The sequence below is a fragment of the Microtus oregoni genome, unplaced genomic scaffold, assembly GCF_018167655.1.
Source record: "Microtus oregoni isolate MIOR12 unplaced genomic scaffold, Mior012 000013F_ref0000133, whole genome shotgun sequence".
Lineage (NCBI taxonomy): Eukaryota > Metazoa > Chordata > Mammalia > Rodentia > Cricetidae > Microtus > Microtus oregoni.
Window position 1 is genome coordinate 36,864,855 of NW_024543072.1, and position 18,393 is coordinate 36,883,247.

General features: G+C 32.1%; 1 protein-coding gene across 3 annotated transcripts in view; it reads left to right on the plus strand.

Moving 5' to 3' along the window:
- Suco (SUN domain containing ossification factor) overlaps positions 1-18,393 on the plus strand; it is a 60,658-nt gene that overhangs the window by 13,191 nt on the left and 29,074 nt on the right. For 2 of the 3 annotated variants that reach the window (XM_041662509.1, XM_041662508.1), the window contains exons 3-11: positions 1,206-1,316; positions 3,492-3,646; positions 4,958-5,095; positions 5,564-5,714; positions 8,574-8,697; positions 9,449-9,585; positions 10,054-10,121; positions 16,743-16,850; positions 18,064-18,169. In XM_041662509.1, the coding sequence (XP_041518443.1) occupies positions 1,206-1,316; positions 3,492-3,646; positions 4,958-5,095; positions 5,564-5,714; positions 8,574-8,697; positions 9,449-9,585; positions 10,054-10,121; positions 16,743-16,850; positions 18,064-18,169 (1,098 nt within the window). The remainder of the gene's footprint in view (positions 1-1,205; positions 1,317-3,491; positions 3,647-4,957; positions 5,096-5,563; positions 5,715-8,573; positions 8,698-9,448; positions 9,586-10,053; positions 10,122-16,742; positions 16,851-18,063; positions 18,170-18,393) is intronic. The other variant, XM_041662507.1, reaches the window with a different exon arrangement.

Below are 18,393 nucleotides of genomic sequence, written 5' to 3' on the forward strand. Positions count from 1 at the left end.
TTAGAAATAATTAGGTGCAGTGAATAAATTAAAATACCTGATAGTTTTGAAATCATTTATAACTATTATTTCAAATGATAAAGATAAATATTGACTTGTATTTGTCTTTTGCATCCAATTCTGTGTATTTTGAATTATAGAAATAACTAAGGCTAACTATAAAACAATCCTCTTTGTATTCCCAAAGGAACCTTAGTTTACTGCTTGTTGTGAATGTTCAGGTGTTTTCCTGTGGGTATAGATATACATTTAAATAGGAACACAAATTAATATTTTCATTTCCATTGAGATAACAAAAATGTTCCACAGAGTGATTTCCTTCCTTTTCCAAGGTATATCCTCATGCTCTTTGATCGTTTACTGTTTCTTCAGAATGGCTACATTTTCGTTTTATTATATAGATACATGAGAATGTATTTTTTTCTTCATGAATTTTTGTGTTTTCCTCAGCTTGCCTGCATGTATACCGATATAGGCATGTTAAGCATATGTATTATGACATATTTTTTGTTTACATATTTGGAAGTTTGAGATCTGATAATTTGGATAAGATTATTTAATTTTTTGAGTTGTATAAAATTTATTCCTGGGATGGGTGATGTAAACATTTTGAAAATTTGTCTAAATCTTTAAAAACAAAACATAAAATTTTATGCTTTTATTCACAGTCCATAAAACTTTTCTTTAACTTCTTCTTTGATAATATATTTAAATATAAAATGGTATAAAATGAATTAAGTAAACATTAAGTGAGGAAAAATTATTTCCGGGAACATTTCGATATTTTGTGTGTGTTAGATAAGCTCAGCTTTAAAAAGGTGAATATAACTTTCCTTTTATGAAATGTGTATCCTAGGAAACATATTTAAAGGCATAGGTGTAGAAAATTTTAATGAGCATATCAAAAGAGAGGTGAAATAAAATCATGTATATTCCATGTAATTATGAAAGTTTTACTTTGTTTCTGATACATACTACTTCGTGATGTTTATTAAACAACCAAATGAAGTTCTTAAATAAACATTTTATATTTTAAGTGTGGTGGCAAGGATAGGGATAGAAGGAGATAGAAAATAAACATGTAAATATAGTTGAGAATCAAATGTATAGAAGACTGGTTCTGTAGCAAAGGAGGAGATAGGTTTGATGGCTGATTTTTTTTTTAATAAAATAATTTTCTTAGTCATTTCTTTGTCACAATGTAGGATGAAAGAAAGGAACCTAGTAATGCTGAATTATCAGGAAAATTGAATTCATATTTACCTATCCTTCCAGAAGAAAATAAATTAAAAGATGACTACACTGTGGATGTACAAGTAAGCTTTATATTGCTGTTGCTTTTTATAATATACCTTTGTAGTCTTTTTGTATAGGATTGGATGCCTTTGTCTTTCTTTACTCTAAATTACCGTATAGCAGAATGTAAAATTAGCAATATAAATAGTAGTACTTGTAATAGTAGTACTGATTTTGTAAATGTAAAATTACAGATTTAATAATAAATATGATTGTTTTCTTAGAAGTAAAATTTGAGTGAAAGTATTTATTTCTTCCTTTGTTCTATTATTTGGCTCATAAATATTTTCTTATTTTTAGGTACCGTAATTTTTTTTCTGACCTGCTTTATTTTACAACAGTAGTTGTATATAGAAGAACACAGAACATTTTTTGATGTCAATATTTAAATTTATATAGGATGCAAAGTTAAAAGAATAGATTAGATAGAATGTTTTACCCTTTTTCTTCAGATGATTGTTTTTCATTTTATGCACCAGAATTAATGGAAGATATTAAAAACCTGAATAAAAATATTGTAAAACTTGTAGAATGCTGATACATCTGGAAACCATTTAATTCAACAGTATTTGAAAGAACTAGGGATATTGGATTTGTAGACAGAAAGATTAAGAAAAAAAGCAAAACATCTTACATATTAAATGTAAGATGAGTATTACATGTTCATCACAGTATGAGGGAGTTTTGCTTTATTAGCTTTTGGAAAACATTTGCCAAATATCTATTCACAGACTAAAAAACTGCCATTTGTTGCCCTTCAATTACATGAATATTTTGAAGCATATAGAACAGCAGTTAACCTGTGGTTTGCGATCTTCTCAGGGGTCACAAATCAGATATTTATATTACAGTTCATAACGGTAGCAAAATTATAGTTAAAAAGTATCAATAAAATAGTTTTATGGTTTGGAATCACCACAACATGAGGAGCTGTGTTAAAGGATCACAGCTTTAGAAAGGTTGAGAACCATGCTCTAGAAGCTTTTATCTCTAATCCTTTGAAATTTTACTGTTAAGTACAAAATACATGTTGAATTTTAAGGACTTGGATTAAAAAATATAAAATCACTTCAGAAAATTTTGAGTATATGCTGAAATAATGTAGTATTTTATAATGTCCTTTCCTAAAGACTTCCTGCCTTAAAGAATAAACCAGTATTATTTGTGATAATTTCTCTGCTACTTATTCTCCAAATGATCACACACATTGTAACCTTTTACACTGTCCAATGTCTTCTTTTTGTTTCCATACTGGCTCACCTATTTGGCAAGGCCTACATCATCTAGTCTGAAACAGTTGATAGTTTTCCTCTTTCCTTGAACTTTATATGAATTCTTCTCACTTGTTATTCTTTGTTAAACCTTTAAATGCATTGTGTGATAGACGCTGGGGAAATTAAAGTCAAAAGAACGTTTTCCTTTTTTAATGCACTTATATTATAATTGAAAACAGGAGGGAGACAAATAATAGCAGTTGAGCTATTATGGATGTAATAAGTCTGAGTAGGGAATAGTGGAAATAGAAAGGATGGGAACTAGCTAGTTCTATTGTAGCCGGTTTGGGGGGCTGATAAAGGTTTTCAGATATGAGAAGTGTTTGATCGATTTCTGTTGGGGAGGGGTGAATGACCTAGAACATTCTAGACTGAAAGAAAAGCAAATTATTTATTGCATTGTAATACTTGTGCATATGCTATATTGTTATTTAAATGATAAACATTTTTCTATAAATTTTTAGGGATATAATTACTGTATCATACCATTTTATATTTACATAGGATTCTTTAATTACTGCTAGTATTCATTAATTAAATAGAAGTGGGATTACTTGTAGGACCTGATATAAAATAGGAAGAAAGGAGAATGGGCAAGCTGTGCCTGCTGTATGAAAAATGCACATGTTCTGTATTAGAGTAACAAATTTATTAATTTATTAATAAATAATAAATTTCTTAGGGTAGTAATGTTGGAAAAAAGGATTTTGTGTGTGTGTAAAAGTTTTTCTTTGGTAATTTTCCTTTTTTAGTTCTGGAGAATTAAACCTAGGGTTCCAGGTCTCATGTATATTAAGCACTTACCATTGGACTAAATACCCTTAGATTGTGAACATAGTCATTTTTCAACTTTCTATGAATTTTTGTCCGTCAAAAAAAAGTGATTAATCTTAACAGTTAATAAAACCTTTAATAAAACAGAACGTGGAAACAACAAAGTCAAGTCTACCTGTGGTTGACTCACTCCCTACGGTTGATTTACATGAAGATTCTTCCAGTGTAGTTGTGGACAGTGAAGACATTGAAAATAGCTCCAGCTCATCTACCTCAGAAACAACTCCAGTCTCAAAGCTTGAGTAAGTCTTTATGAAGAGAAGGTTGGGTTGGGAGTGAAGCCAAAACAACAAATTAGAAATATTCCATAATAGGACACCTTAATATACTCAGGGTTGATATTTGTCCTAAATAACAGATAAGATTTTATAGTATCTCTGTCTAATTCGTGTGTACTGAATGTAATCTTAATAGTGAGCTTATTTACTTAGCTGAGTAAATGAATAAAATCGATTATGGCCCGGCCATGAATCTCTACAAAGCACAAGTTCTACTCAGGAGAATGTATGAGTTTGTTTGTGTTTTTTTTTTTTGTAATCTGTGTAGTTATTCAAAAATTAAATGTCAGTTTATTTATTATTACTAGTTTTCAGTGATAGTTGTGACTAGTTATCTTTTTCTAACTCTTAAAAGTTATCTTTAGTAAATCAATTTTGTGCTTTTGAGTTCCTTCAGTTGTATGTAATGCAGAGAGCAAAGCCAAACACCATCTCTTAATATTACGTTATGTATTTACTCTATCCTAAGATTGACAATAGTAGGTAAAAGAATACGTAAGAGCAAATGTTATTTATTGCCACTTTAAAAAATTTTATACTGCTGCAAGTCGGTTGTTAGTGGGCTGGTGAAGTTGTGCACAAAGATAGTGCCAGTTTGGAATAAATGTTGCTTAGTTAAGGAACAGAAAGCATGTTGAGAAAAAACTAGATGCTATTTCAGAAACAATTTAAGACCAGGATACTGTTTATGTAAACAGTAGGTTCTTAATTCTCCCATATTGTTAAAAAGGATTGTGAATTACAAGTAAGGCAGGGGAAAATACTGAAATATTATCACAGTTCTTTCAAAAGTAAAATTGTAAAGGTGCAGGAAAACTTTAGCAGAATGGCCTGAGATAATTGGTAGTTTTGCTGTATGTAATGCTATTAATAGATTCAGTTTGAACAGAAATTGAATGTTAGAGAAGATACACTTAGGAAAATAACTTAAGGTCTTATCTTTTATTAGACCAAATACTAATTTAATGTTGTGTTTTAAAATTCAGTAGTGTTTTAGAACTAGGTACACTCACAGATGGTTGGTTGTACATGATTTAAAATAAAAAGCCTAGGCTGGCCTTGGCCTCTCAGTCCTGTTTTAGCCTCCTAGGTACTAGGATTAAAAGCATATGCCATTGTGTCCAATTTAAAAATAATTTTTAAAAACATTCCATAGATCCACAAAACATTCTTCTTTTGGAGGCTTAGGTTATGTTTCAGTGCCACTATTAGAATTTTAAATTTGCATTAAGTCAATTAAATTATTGGATTATTGTTTTTTCTTTCCTCTTTTAGTGAAATAGAAAAATCTGGTACTTTATCTCTAGCCAAGCCTGGTGAAACGGAGCCGTCTGAAGTTGACTGTGATGCCGGTGAGGCTCCTGATGCAGATGCTCCAGTTGAACAGCCTGCTTTTGTCAGTCCGCCTGAAAGGTGAGTGTAAGCATTTTAGTACAGTTCTTTGTTTTTTCATTTTGTTTTTTAGCATGACTGCATCTTGTGTAGACCGCTAGAACTTAATGTAACCCAGGTGGGCCTCACATACAGGATACTCCTGCTTGGCTCAGCCTTCCAGATGCTGGGACTCCAGACCTGCACCACCACATCTGATTGTGATAGGATTCTATAATTACTATTACAACTGGAATTTTGATAATCATAATTGTATAAAATTTTTATCCAGCTAAAATATGTTTAATATATCTTTTTTTTAAGCCATAAAAGCATTTATTGAGGGAGAGAGGGAGAGATAGAGATAGATAGATGATAGAGAGAGAGAGAGAGAAGAGATAAAAGATAAAAGAAAAGAGATAAAAGGAGAGAGAGACAGAGAGAACACGTGCGCACACCAAGGAAGCAAAAAAAAAAAAGGTGTTTAATATATCTTTTACTTTTAAATAGCCTCGTTGGCCAGCATATAGAAAATGTGTCATCTTCACATGGCAAAGAAAAGATAACAAAATCAGAATTCGAATCAAAAGTTTCAGTGAGTGAACAAGATGGCAATGATCCAAAGTCTGTGTTGAATGCTTCAGTTACTGTGAAAAATGAGGTGAGTTATAACCTTGACTGTCTCCATCCATTATGTAATGTACTTTAGTGGAATCTTGAAAAAAATTGCTAACTGTATTTGTTATAAGATTAGAGATATGCATACAGCTGATATGAACTCTGCTTCTATATATAACATACAGTTCCTTTATAATCTGACTAGTTTTTACATATATAAGTGTTCTGGTATAGATTCTCTTTGGTTTTATATATAATTATACATCTTTCTGCCCACCATCTCAGCTATTTGGGGCCATATAAGTAAAGTCCTCACTTAAGCAATGTTTTAGAGCTATAATAGATGCCACGACCATTAAATTGAAATATCATTTAATTCAATAAGGGCAAATACATGCTTCTCAGCTAGAATATTTTAAGGGCACATTTTTGTTACTTATGTGCAAGTTGCAACTAGATTTTAAACTTCATTCTTGAAACATTATTCTTAAAGTAAAGAGGGACTTTATATAACGGTGAAGCAGAGATGAGATCTTTTCCTCATCTTGAAAGCAAACTAAATTGAATGAAAGAGAAATTTAAAATACCAGCCACTCATTTTCATTTATTCCTTTTAGTTTGGGATGTTCTATTCATTTTAGTGAATTTTCATTTAAACTTCCTAACCTATATATCAGAGCTTTATACTATCGATAGGACGAGATGTGTCTGTCTGTGGTGCTTCCTGGAAACACAAGAACGCAGTTTTCTGTAGTCCAGGTTCTTAAAAGAACTCACTTTAATTTTTTCAGTGGAACCAGATCATCTGTTAAGGTTCTTTTGTCAAATATCACACCCCCAAAATAGGCAAACATTAAAAATGTCTCCTTTGGAGCTCTTTCAGTATCAAATACGAATTGAAGCCTGGCAGCCAGCTCTGTCCTAAATTTACTTGTTTTCAACTAGTAGCCAACCCACAGTATCTAAGGCCTTAGACAGTGAACTTGTGCTAATAAGCAAAAGAATGAAATCTTAATTAAATGTATAATTACCTCCTGAACAAATTAGTATCCCAGAAAGACTGTTAGAAATAACACGAGTATTCAATTTAGAATAATTTTGCCCAGTTAAGTTCATGTGAGCCACTTGGGTTTCCAGTGAAAGCAGCTCTTTGCAGCAGCTGTTAAGATTTGCAGGATAGTGACACCATTAGACACATAGTGTTTTAGAAAGTGGTTCCATTTGTAGGCAGTGCATTAGAAATTGATTTTATGGTTTTGTTAGATCTGTTATTTGGTGAGAGGAACTTTGTTACCTAGAACTCAAAGAATGTACATGCTTTTTTGTTTTTGTTTTGGGGGCTTTACTATCTCAGCCAAGTGACTTTTTATAATTAATTATTTACCAGAGCTAGTTTTCTAAATAGACTTTGTTAATAGGCACATTAAGGTTTTTTTTTTGTTGTTGTTGTTGTTGTTTTTGTAATACCCAAATGGTTAAAACATGACATGACTAGGTAAGTAAATTACTCTGCTTTAGGAAAAGAAAAAAAAAAAGAAGATGTGTGCCCTTTCCTGATTATAGCTCCTCTTCAGACCGCGCTATCATACATTTGGGGATTTTATAATTTTTTATTTGAGGACTTTGAAACAGAGTGTTCTGATGTTCTTGCCTTTATATGGACTTTTACTCAGTTTTGACATTGGGATTTGTCTCTTGTGCTTCTTGATTATTCTGTTACAATTATTCACTTGAGGAATATTTAAGTTTCTGTTTTCCTTATATTAGAAGTAGTGTTGCAGTGTGCAATTACACACGTTTAAAAAAATAACATACAAGCATTTTTACTGACAATGTACAGAAGTGTGAATTAGTGGGTATATATGTATTTTGCAAATACTGTTTTTAAGATTCCTTCAGCAGTCTGATAGATTCCCCATAATGCATTAGATATGTCACACTTTGCCAAGACTGTCACACTGTAAACTGCCATCAGATTGGTAGGATTTGTGTATCTGATTTTATTAGCCTTTCGTGGTTATTTTTATGATTATATTTTCCTTTTGCTGAATTTCTTGCTTCTACTTCTTCTGCTTATTGATTTTCAGTCATTTACATACATTTATTTGTTGGTTGAAAATACTATAAATCACTCTTGAGGCTTGTTTCATGTAACTTATTGGCATAATTTTATTTTTAATTTTTATATAACCAGTGCATGGAGTTTTTAAAAGTGTATTTCATGCATCCATTTTTTTTTTGTTGTTAAACCCTTTTGCTAGCATGAGATATGATCACTTTTTTTGTGTGTGTTCTTTTAAAGTAAAATAATCTTGGGGCTTTTAAAATAACATTTTAAAATTACTTTAAAATTTTTGAGCCTGTAATACTTGTTACTTTTTATAAAGACAATGTTACATCTAAAATTACTCCTTTAATAAGTAGGTGTGTACGTCTTAGATTTATTTTTGAAGGTGGTTGTATTGCAAGTAAATATATATATGTATATATTGAAAAAGAAATATTACTCATTCAAAATACATTTTTTTCTTTTTGAATAGAAATATTTTTTGAAAAATTTTGAAAATATATTTCTATTCCATTCAAAAGAAATATATATATATTTTGAATGAGTAATGAATTTGCTTAGGATATAGAATTCTGTTTATTTTTTAAGATAAATTATGTTTATGTCACTAACATGTAAAGGAATGTATTTTGTAATGCTTGGAAGTTTCATTTCTTTTATATGAACTTGAATTTTTAAGTAAATTAATATTTCATGTTAAAATAGTTTTCATTACAAAAATTAAACTTTAATTTACTGTTGGAGAAACATTTGTGCTTACACTCATTATTTATTAATCTTTGTAAAAGATTAAAGTTTGTTGTTTTTGTTTTGGCGTTTTTTCATTTCTTTCAGAGCTCTGATTATACAAAGTCGGGAGAAACTGACCCTGCACCTGTCACAGGTCCCAAAGATCCAGAAGATATACCAACATTTGATGAGTGGAAGAAGAAAGTTATGGAAGTAGAAAAAGAAAAAAGTAAGGAAGCACTGGGATTTGATTAACTTTTTTCTAATTTTTTAATTATTTGAGGGAGCTCTTTAAAAATGCTCTTTTCTAAAAACTTCATCAGAGAGATTCACCACATGGCAGATTACCTGCCATTTACTGGTAGTGTACATTTTAACCTTAATTAAATTCCATTCTTAGAGATTATCCACTGGTAGTAAAATAAGAAGGAATAATGATATCACTTCTGATTTATGGGAAAATAGTTAGAATGAGGAAAGTTTGGTCAGAAAGCTTTAAACATTTTGTATAAAAATTCTGAGTTAAGAACTGTTGATGTTTGAGTTAGAAGTAGAAAAGGTAAAGCATGAAAAGTCAGGCTTTATTCTATTCTCATGGATGATCTTCATTTTATGCTCTCAGACATAGCTCAGGTAATGTGGATTTTTGTAGTTTATTACTAATATGTTAGAGCACTTTGAATTACTAGTTTGTTAGTTTTGAAATAGGCCCCTGTGTGACCTTGGTCAGCCTTGAGCTAACAGTGAAGTACAAGCTGGCTTCACACTCATGGCAATCCTCTTTACATGGCATCCCAAATGCTGGGATTGCACACATATGCCACTATACCTGGCTTGAGTTTTCTCATTTATTTTAAAGCTGTATTTCTAAGAGTTAAAACCTGTTCATTTCTGGAAAGCAGCCTGTTTGCTACTTTTGAGATCATTGTGTTGCTTGGGGATATTTTCATCATAATCATTATATATATGTTTATAATGAGGTTTGTCTACAGGTCAGTCGTTGCATCCATCTTCTAATGGAGGTTCACATGCTACCAAAAAGGTCCAGAAAAATAGAAATAATTATGCCTCAGTAGAATGTGGCGCCAAAATTTTGGCAGCTAATCCGGAAGCCAAGGTATTTATAGTATATAAGTTTTTTAAAAAGAAAATACAAGAAACTAGCAACTTTTTAAAAACAGACATTTATGATAACTGTCTTTTAATGTGAGTTATTTTACAACTTTATTAATTAATACATTATGCTTTTAAATACTTTGTAGTGTCGATTTTTGGTTATATTGGTTGATAACATTGTACCTTTAAAAGTATCATTTAATAACCTTATTTAACTTTTAAAATAGCTCATAAAAAGTTATTTTTCCTTTATAATAACAAACATTGTAAGTTTCAACATGATAATTGATATAAGGCTAATTTAATGCTATTGCCTTAATGGAAAATTTTAACCATTTAGTTTTTTTCTCCTTATGTATTCCATCATGTGCTTATTTTAAAAGCCTAAAATACAGGAATCTCGCAAAATTTTAGAATTAAAGTATTTTAAACTGTTTTTCTTTAATATATATTCTTTGCCTTGAAACAGAGCACATCTGCTATTCTTATAGAAAATATGGACCTTTATATGTTGAATCCTTGCAGCACTAAAATTTGGTAAGTAATGTAAAATTTTACAAAGTGTATTTTATATGTGTGCATTTTTTATTGGGGTAAGATTGCTATATTTATGTAATTTAATGAGCATTTATGCTTTATTAGTATTGATATCACTTCCAAATTGAGAACAACCTTTTTCCTTTTAAGGAGGTAACAGAAGTGCTAACACTGACAGGCCTGATCAAAAGTACTGTTGGAGTTTTCTAGAAAGAGATAGAAAACCGAAGGAGAAATTCTTAAAAGAGTGTAATTCCTTTGCTGAATCTTTTTTTTTTTTTTTTTTGGTTTTTTCGAGACAGGGTTTCTCTGTGGTTTTGGAGCCTGTCCTGGAACTAGCTCTTGTAGACCAGGCTGGTCTCGAACTCACAGAGATCCGCCTGCCTCTGCCTCCGAAGTGCTGGGATTAAAGGCGTGCTCCTTTGCTGAATCTTGAAGGACACATAGGCAATGGTAGATGACTGGATGACTATATAGAAACAATTTAGTAGTGGCAAAAATAAGAGTAAAATTATGTATGACAAAAAATATAGGTATTATTATGATGAGGTCAGAGCATTAGTCTAGCTACAATCAGACCATTTGGTGCTGTATGTATGTACTCAATTTGACAATGTGCATGCCTCCCCCACCCCATCCCCTATGTGTGTGTGTGTGTGTTTCACTCAGAGTCTGTGTAGGCATACATGCTTGCTCTGGATGGAGGCCTGGTGTGTTTTCTTTATTCATTCTCTACTTTAGATATTGAGGCAGGGTCTCTCAGTTGAACCCAGAGTTTGCTGATTCCATTATCTAGATAGCTAGCTTGCTCCTCGGATTTTCTGGGATTATTGGCAGTTCTCATACACACTCAGCTTTTACCTGAGTGCTGGGGATCTAAACATTGGTCCTCAAACTTGCCTAACACTTCCCCACTAAGCATTCTCCTCCAGTTTAACAGTTTGTAAGACCTGTAGGCTAACATTTATTTTAAAGAAGTGACATTATCTCATTAGCATTTAAAAAAAGAATGGCCTACAGGAAAATGCAGTGGAAGTAGAGAAATGAGATGGAAGACTGTTCTCACAGCCTTGCTCTGAAATCATGACCTTGAGCTATATAATTGGCAATTTGAGTACAGAAGAGAGCACTATATCTGAAAGACATTTGAGCAGGTAAAATTGACAGCTCTTAGTAATTTGGTATGTAGAAGAAAAAGCCATCTAAGAAATGCTCTATTATTTTGGCTTTACAGCTTTATAATTCTTTGATTAATGAATACTATAGACATGGGAACAGATTTATGGGGAAACAATACACTTTTATTACAATTTTATCTATTACTTATTTATTTTTGGTTTCTTGATACAGGATTTCACTGCCTAGCCCTAGCTATCCTGGAACTTGCTCTGTAGATCAAACTCACAGAGATCTGCCTGCCTCTGCCTCCCTAGTGCTGGGATTAAAGGCGTGCACCACCACTACCTCGCATATTGCATTATTTTATTATTTCTAAAAGCCAATCGAAGGGACTGGACATCTGACTCACAGCTTAAGAGTGCTTACTGTTTTTTTTAGAAGACTCAGATTTGGTTTCCAGCACCTACATGACAGCTCACAATCATCTGTGACTCCAGTCCCAATGTCTCCAATATCCCCTTCTGGCTTCTGGGTAGCAGGCAGTGTAGTGCACATAGACATACATATGTTACATATTGTTACAAGCACTTTGCCAACTAAGCCATCTGCCCAACCTCTCTATAGTGTCTTTTGATGAAAACTTTTCACTTGGTTTTGATCTCTCTGGAATTATTTCTTACATTGTGTTTAGAAAGAATTCTTTCCCAACTTCCTCATTTTCCTCTTGAGATAATTTTTTATTCAGTACTTTATTCTGTTTCTTAGCTTCAAAACCATTATCACAAAGTTTTCTTACATGCACTTTTGTTAAAATGCTTCTGTCCGTTGGTCAGTTCATCATTATTTGCATCAATACCACCCTGTATAGCCTTACAGATCTTAATATCTAATAGGGTAAATTATTGTGCATTAGGACTTTTTATTCTTTTGCCTCTTATTGATTACTGTTGTTTTTAACTTTTCTTGTTGAACTCCTGATTTCCATTTTATTTTATTTGAAATTGTATTGAAACTTTAAATGATGGCTACTAAGTTTTTCTACCAGTAAATAAGCATCCTTATTGTTTAACATATTTAACCCTTTTCCATAACTTTTCTGAATTTTGTACCTCAGCAGTTTTTTTGTTACTATTTTAAGAACCTCTGTTGATGGAAGTTTCTTTCCTTCCTGGTCCCACAGCCATTCAGTATCAACAAAATACACAGAGGCTTATATTAATTATAATCTGGTTAGCCTGTTAATCAGGCTTTTTATTAATTAGCTTTTATGACTTAAATTAACCCATAGTTCTTATCTGTGTTTAGTCACATGGCTTGGTACCTTACTCAGTGAGGAATTCCTATCTTGCTTCCCCTGTGTCTGACTGATGACAGCAGACTGAGCCTTCCCTCTTCCCAAAATTCTCCCAGTCTGGTTGCCCGTCTATATTTCCTGCCTGGCTACTGGCCAATCAGCATTTATTAAAACAATACAAGTGACATCTCTTTGCAGGGTACAAGAACATTATCCCACAGCAAACCTCTAAAAACTGTTATATGTAGAGATACAATTAATCTATTATACATAATCTATTATGTATAGACTATATTATATACTATAATGCACAATATTATATATTATATTATATATTATTATATTAATGCACTATACATAATCTTATGTATAGACTATATTATGTGCTATGATGCACAATATTATATACTATATACTACATATATATGATATATATGTGTGTATATGTATATATGTATATGGAGAGAGAGCTGCCTTCTTTTTTTCTGTTGCTTACAGAAAGTAGTCAAGAAGCTTCTATATAGGGAATTCTATATAGTGTTACTATAAAGTAATCTTTTAAAACTTTCCAGTTCTCCTTATCACGTTGACTTTTCATCAACATGATGATTCCACCTTGACAATTGTTGAATAGAAAGTGACAACACACATTCTCAACTCATTCTGTATTTTAAAGGCAGTGCTGCTAACTTTGCACCTCTATTATTGTTTTTAAGATGTCTTAGGAGTGTTTTGCTTGCATGTATGTGTACCACATGTGTGCCAGGTATCCTCAGTAAGGCCAGGAGAGGGCATTAGAGCCTCTTGAAGTGAAGTTACAGATGTTTGTGGGTTACCCTACGCTAGCTCTAAATGTATTTTGTAGCCCAGACTGATTTCATACTCAAAAATTTTGCCTTTTCTTTTTATGCACTGGGATCATAGAAATGTACTATTCTGTCTACCTTATATTGTAAATATTTAATTTTTTGTGGCTAGATTTTCTGTTCTTCTTGAGTTACCTTTTGTGGTAGTTAGTTTCTCTTCTGTAATATAAAATGCCTTTAAAAAAAAAAGCCAAAGGAGGAGGAAGAATTTAATTTTACTTCAGTTTCAGTCTAAGGATCTATTATTTTGAGCCTGTTCATGATGAGCAGGAAGCAGAGACAGGTGAAAGGTCTGTGGGAAAAGATAAATCCTCCTAAAACTCAGCCCCTACTTTCTTCAAGTAGGCCCTATGTCCTGCTAGTTCATTCAGATCTAAATTCATGACCGGATAAATCCATCCATGAAGTTAGAGTCTTTATAGCCAATCATTTTTCAAAAATGTAGTAACTTGACAGCTAAGCCTGTATGTAGGTAAGACCTTTCACTGTGGAAATTGTAGATTTAAACTTCAAGTTTTTGATAAATTACATATTGTAGAAATAAATTAATATTTTCAGTTTTATAATAAAAATTTCAAAGTATTGTCTTTCTTGCATTAGAGATCTATTCTTTTAAAAGTAGTATCTAATGTTTATGCTTCCACCTTTATCTTCATAAAGATCTTGTCATCGTTTATTTCTTCTGCCATCTCTTCTTCACTCATAGATTTGCCTAAGTCATGAATTTTATATATTTAGATTTGTAAGATTCCTGTACTATAGATGCTTAATAGAATATATTGAAATTGTATTTGTTAGTATAGTTTTATACAACATTCGTTTAAATTTACACATTCTCTCTGAGAAAATGAGAGATATAGTGTCGTGGACCAGCCCTAACAAAAATACCTCTTGCCAGGGTATGAGTGTGGGGTTTTTGAAATATATGTAAAGAATATGAAGACGCATGAAAAATATAAGAACATAAACCACTGAAAGTACTGGGAGGGCATTCCAGTGAATTCTAAAAATTGTCCTCATTTATTTTTCCATGTTTTTATACTCATTACAAATGGGGGGGGTGGGGGGAGAGGAACAAAAGACTATTAACATAATACAAAGGACAGCTCAAGCAATTAATCTTTAATGAGACATCAAATCATTAACATTCTGTTGTTTAGGCAGAGAAGCTGCTCTAGACCAAGTGGTTGAAGACAACCACTCACCAGGTAACCTCATAGTTACAAAAGAAGGAGCAAAAGTACATTTTCATATCCTGACCACCTGTCAGGATGGCATGGTCCTACTCATATGGACTATCTTAATGTCAAAAGTATTAAATAATCACTTCTTGAGTTGGGACATGCAACTACACTTGTCAGCCACTTTGAGCAACCTCCGACTCTCTGACCATCAGACAAGGTGGAAATAGGCACGCATTTTTGCGCTTCTACAGTATAGGTATAGTGAAAGATTGACAAAGAAAAATCTGATAAGCTATAGTAACCGATGTACTAGTATTTCCTATAATATGAGGCTTTTTTTATTGGGGTTATATAGTTATTTAATTATGTTTTCCAAGTGAATTGACTTGATAGTGCATTTACCTGAAATATCTTTATATATAATATTTATGACATATTAATACAGTTTTTATCTCTGAAACAGGGAAACATTCTATGTAAAAAATGAGAATGGAAAAATTAGCTTGGTCTTAGAGAGATTAGAGATACAAGGATCGTATCTAAATATAATAAAAGCAATATGCAGCAAGCCAACAGCTAGTATCAAATTAAATGGAGAGAAACTCAAGAACAAGACAAGGCTGTCCACTCTCTCCATATCTCTTCAACATAGTTCTTGAAGTTTTAGCAATAGTCATAAGACAACATAAGGAGATCAAGGGGATTCAAATTGGAAAGGAAGAAGTCAAACTTTCATTATTTGCAGATGATATGATAGTGTACATAAGTGACCCCAAAAACTGTACCAGAGAACTCATACAGCTGATAAATACCTTAAGTGATGTGGCAGGATACAAGATCAACTCAAATCAGTATCCCTCCTATGCACAAAGAATAAAGAAGCTGAGAGGGAAATCAGAGAAATATCACCCTTTACAATAGCCAAAAATAACATAAAATATCTTGGGATAACACTAATCAAGGGAGTGAAAGACCTATTTGACAAGAACTTTAAGGCTTTGAAGAAAGAAATTGAAGAAGACCCCAGAAAATGGAAAGATCTCCCATGCTCTTGGATAGGAAGGATCAACATAGTAAAAATGGCAATCCTACCGAAAACTATCTATAGATTCAATGCAGTCCCCATCAAAATCCCAACACAATTCTTCACAGACCTTGAAAGAGCAATAATCAACTTCATATGGAAAAACAAAAAAATCCAGGATAGCCAAAACAATCCTATACAATAAAGGAACTTCCAGAGGCATTACCATCCCTGACATCAAACTCTATTACAGAGCCACAGTAATCAAAACAGCTTGGTATTGGCATAAAAACGGAGACGTTGACCAATGGAATCGAATTGAAGACCTGGGTATTAATCCACATACCTTTGAGCACCTGATTTTTGACAAAGAAGCTAAAATTATACAATGGAAAAAAGAAAGCATCTTCAACAAATGGTACTGACATAACTGAATGTCAGCCTGTAGAAGAATGAAAATTGATTTATCTATATCACCATGCACAAAACTCAAGTCCAAATGGATTAAAGACCTCAATATAAATCTGACCACACTGAACCTGATAGAAGTGGAAACATACTTTTACGACCTTTTTTTTCCCCGAAGTAGTTGTAATATGACATTTTACTATATTAGTAGGCCTCTCACATCCCCTCCTTTTTGGTGGGGGGATGTCTAAGTGATAGGAAGTGAACCATTGATCTTAATCTTAATGGACATTTGCTGCTTCATTGTCCAGGAAGACCATAAATTTTTAACCTTTTCGGCTTAATATTTATTAGGACAGACATTTTTGCTTTTTTTCAATAACCTTTGCAAAATGTTAATATAAAGGTGACATTTGGGGCAGTGTTGCCTTCAGATAATTTTAAAGAATATATTGCTGAATCAAAGACTTTCATACTCAGTATATATCAGATTATTCTTGCCAGTTTATAATGTCACAAAATTTTTTTGTAAAATCATTTCATTAAAAGAAAGGTAATTTTAAGATGCTTGTCCTGATCAAGACATTTTTACTATGTGTAAGTTAGGTTACTAATGCTACTCTTTTGTTACATTTTAGTAACTTGTAGATGTCTAGTTTATACAGATGTTTAATATGAACCAGTTTGATTAATTTATTTAAGTAACTGTCTTATTTTCTTTTAAAGGTTTGTTATTGAACTTTGTGAGCCAATTCAAGTCAAACAGTTTGATATTGCAAATTATGAATTATTTTCTTCTACTCCCAAAGACTTTCTGGTTTCTATCAGTGACAGGTAAATAAATTCTTAAGTTATTTCTTAAAGAGTCCATGATAGAATTTCAGAATAAAAATTAAATGCACATGCCAGTCTGTTGTCTTATATCATCTTAGTTTTTATTTTAATATCAGTTTGTAGTAATATTTTATTGTGGGCTCGTGTTAATGATTTATCTTCGCTCTTGTAATATACAATCTGTTATGTTACTCCCTCATAAGCTGAAGACACAGATAGGGGTTAGTTTCCTTAAGTCACGTGATTAGTTATTTGGGATATGCAAGATTCCAATCTAGAACTATGTAACTTTTAATCATTATGTTTATTGCTTTCAGACAGTTCTTTAAAACTTACTAAAAACATGCTTCATTTTATATCACAATGTTTATTTTTGGTGAAGGGTTTCAAAAACTTGTTTTATTTGCATGATTATGGAAGAAATGAAAATCTTAAAAAATTAGAGAACTATATTCTGTTCCTAGGTAATGAAAATTTACTATTCTTAGGATTTTAATATATTCTTTCCAGCTTTTCATGTGTATTTTTTATTCCACTAAAATGTGCATCTTCATATTTCTTACATCCTGAGACTTTTGTCTTTTAAGCATAGCAGTTTTAATTAGAATTTAATTTTATCTGACGGTCAGGGTGTTTATCTGCTCTACAAGTACATTAGTGTGCTAGTGATTTGCCATAAGGGTTGTTGTGACATCACTATGCGCTGCCATTGATTATCGAAGAGTTGCAGTGGTCTTTCTTTTCTTCACCGTCGTTATTGTGTCTGTACAGCTTTTGAAAGCTTTCTCAAAATTTCTTCAGAATTCCATTTACTGTTTTGTTATTAACTTTTTTTTCAGATCACTCCCCCAATACTGTATGTGTTAGATGATCATACCTAGCTCTGAAAATTGAAGTATGCATATTTTTTAAAGATGAGAAGAGAGAACTCGGTATTTTGAGCTCTTTAAACATTATAAACAATAACAGGTGTAGAGTTTGAATGCTAGATTCCCTTTTAAAGAAATCAGCAATGGAGGATATCAGTTTAAATACAGTAAGATGTTGTTGTCCCTTGTCTTCTGTTTGTTAATATGATTGTTCAAGTAGCCCTTTTCAGTGAAGTAGAACTTGTCAGTTTAAAAAAAAATTAACTTAAAGGCCTGTTTTATTTAAATTCAGTGTGCTTAACATGAGAAGAACTGTACATGATACATTTATTTTTGTTTTCTAGATATCCCACAAATAAATGGATCAAGCTGGGCACTTTCCATGGTAGAGATGAGAGGAATGTCCAGAGTTTCCCTCTGGATGAACAGATGTATGCAAAATATGTGAAGGTAATCTTTATGCATATAGAACTATGTCTTTCCTGTAATGAAAATCTTATAGTTGTTCCCCCTGCTCATTTAGAAATCAGAGAAACTAAGAGGAAATTTATAGCATAATACTATTTAATTAAATACATCTTACTACTATGCATTTTTTATGAGACAGATGGTACTCTGACATTTTTATTTTCTTGGTAACCTAGAACAAAAAAAATTATTTCTGGCTCTAATAA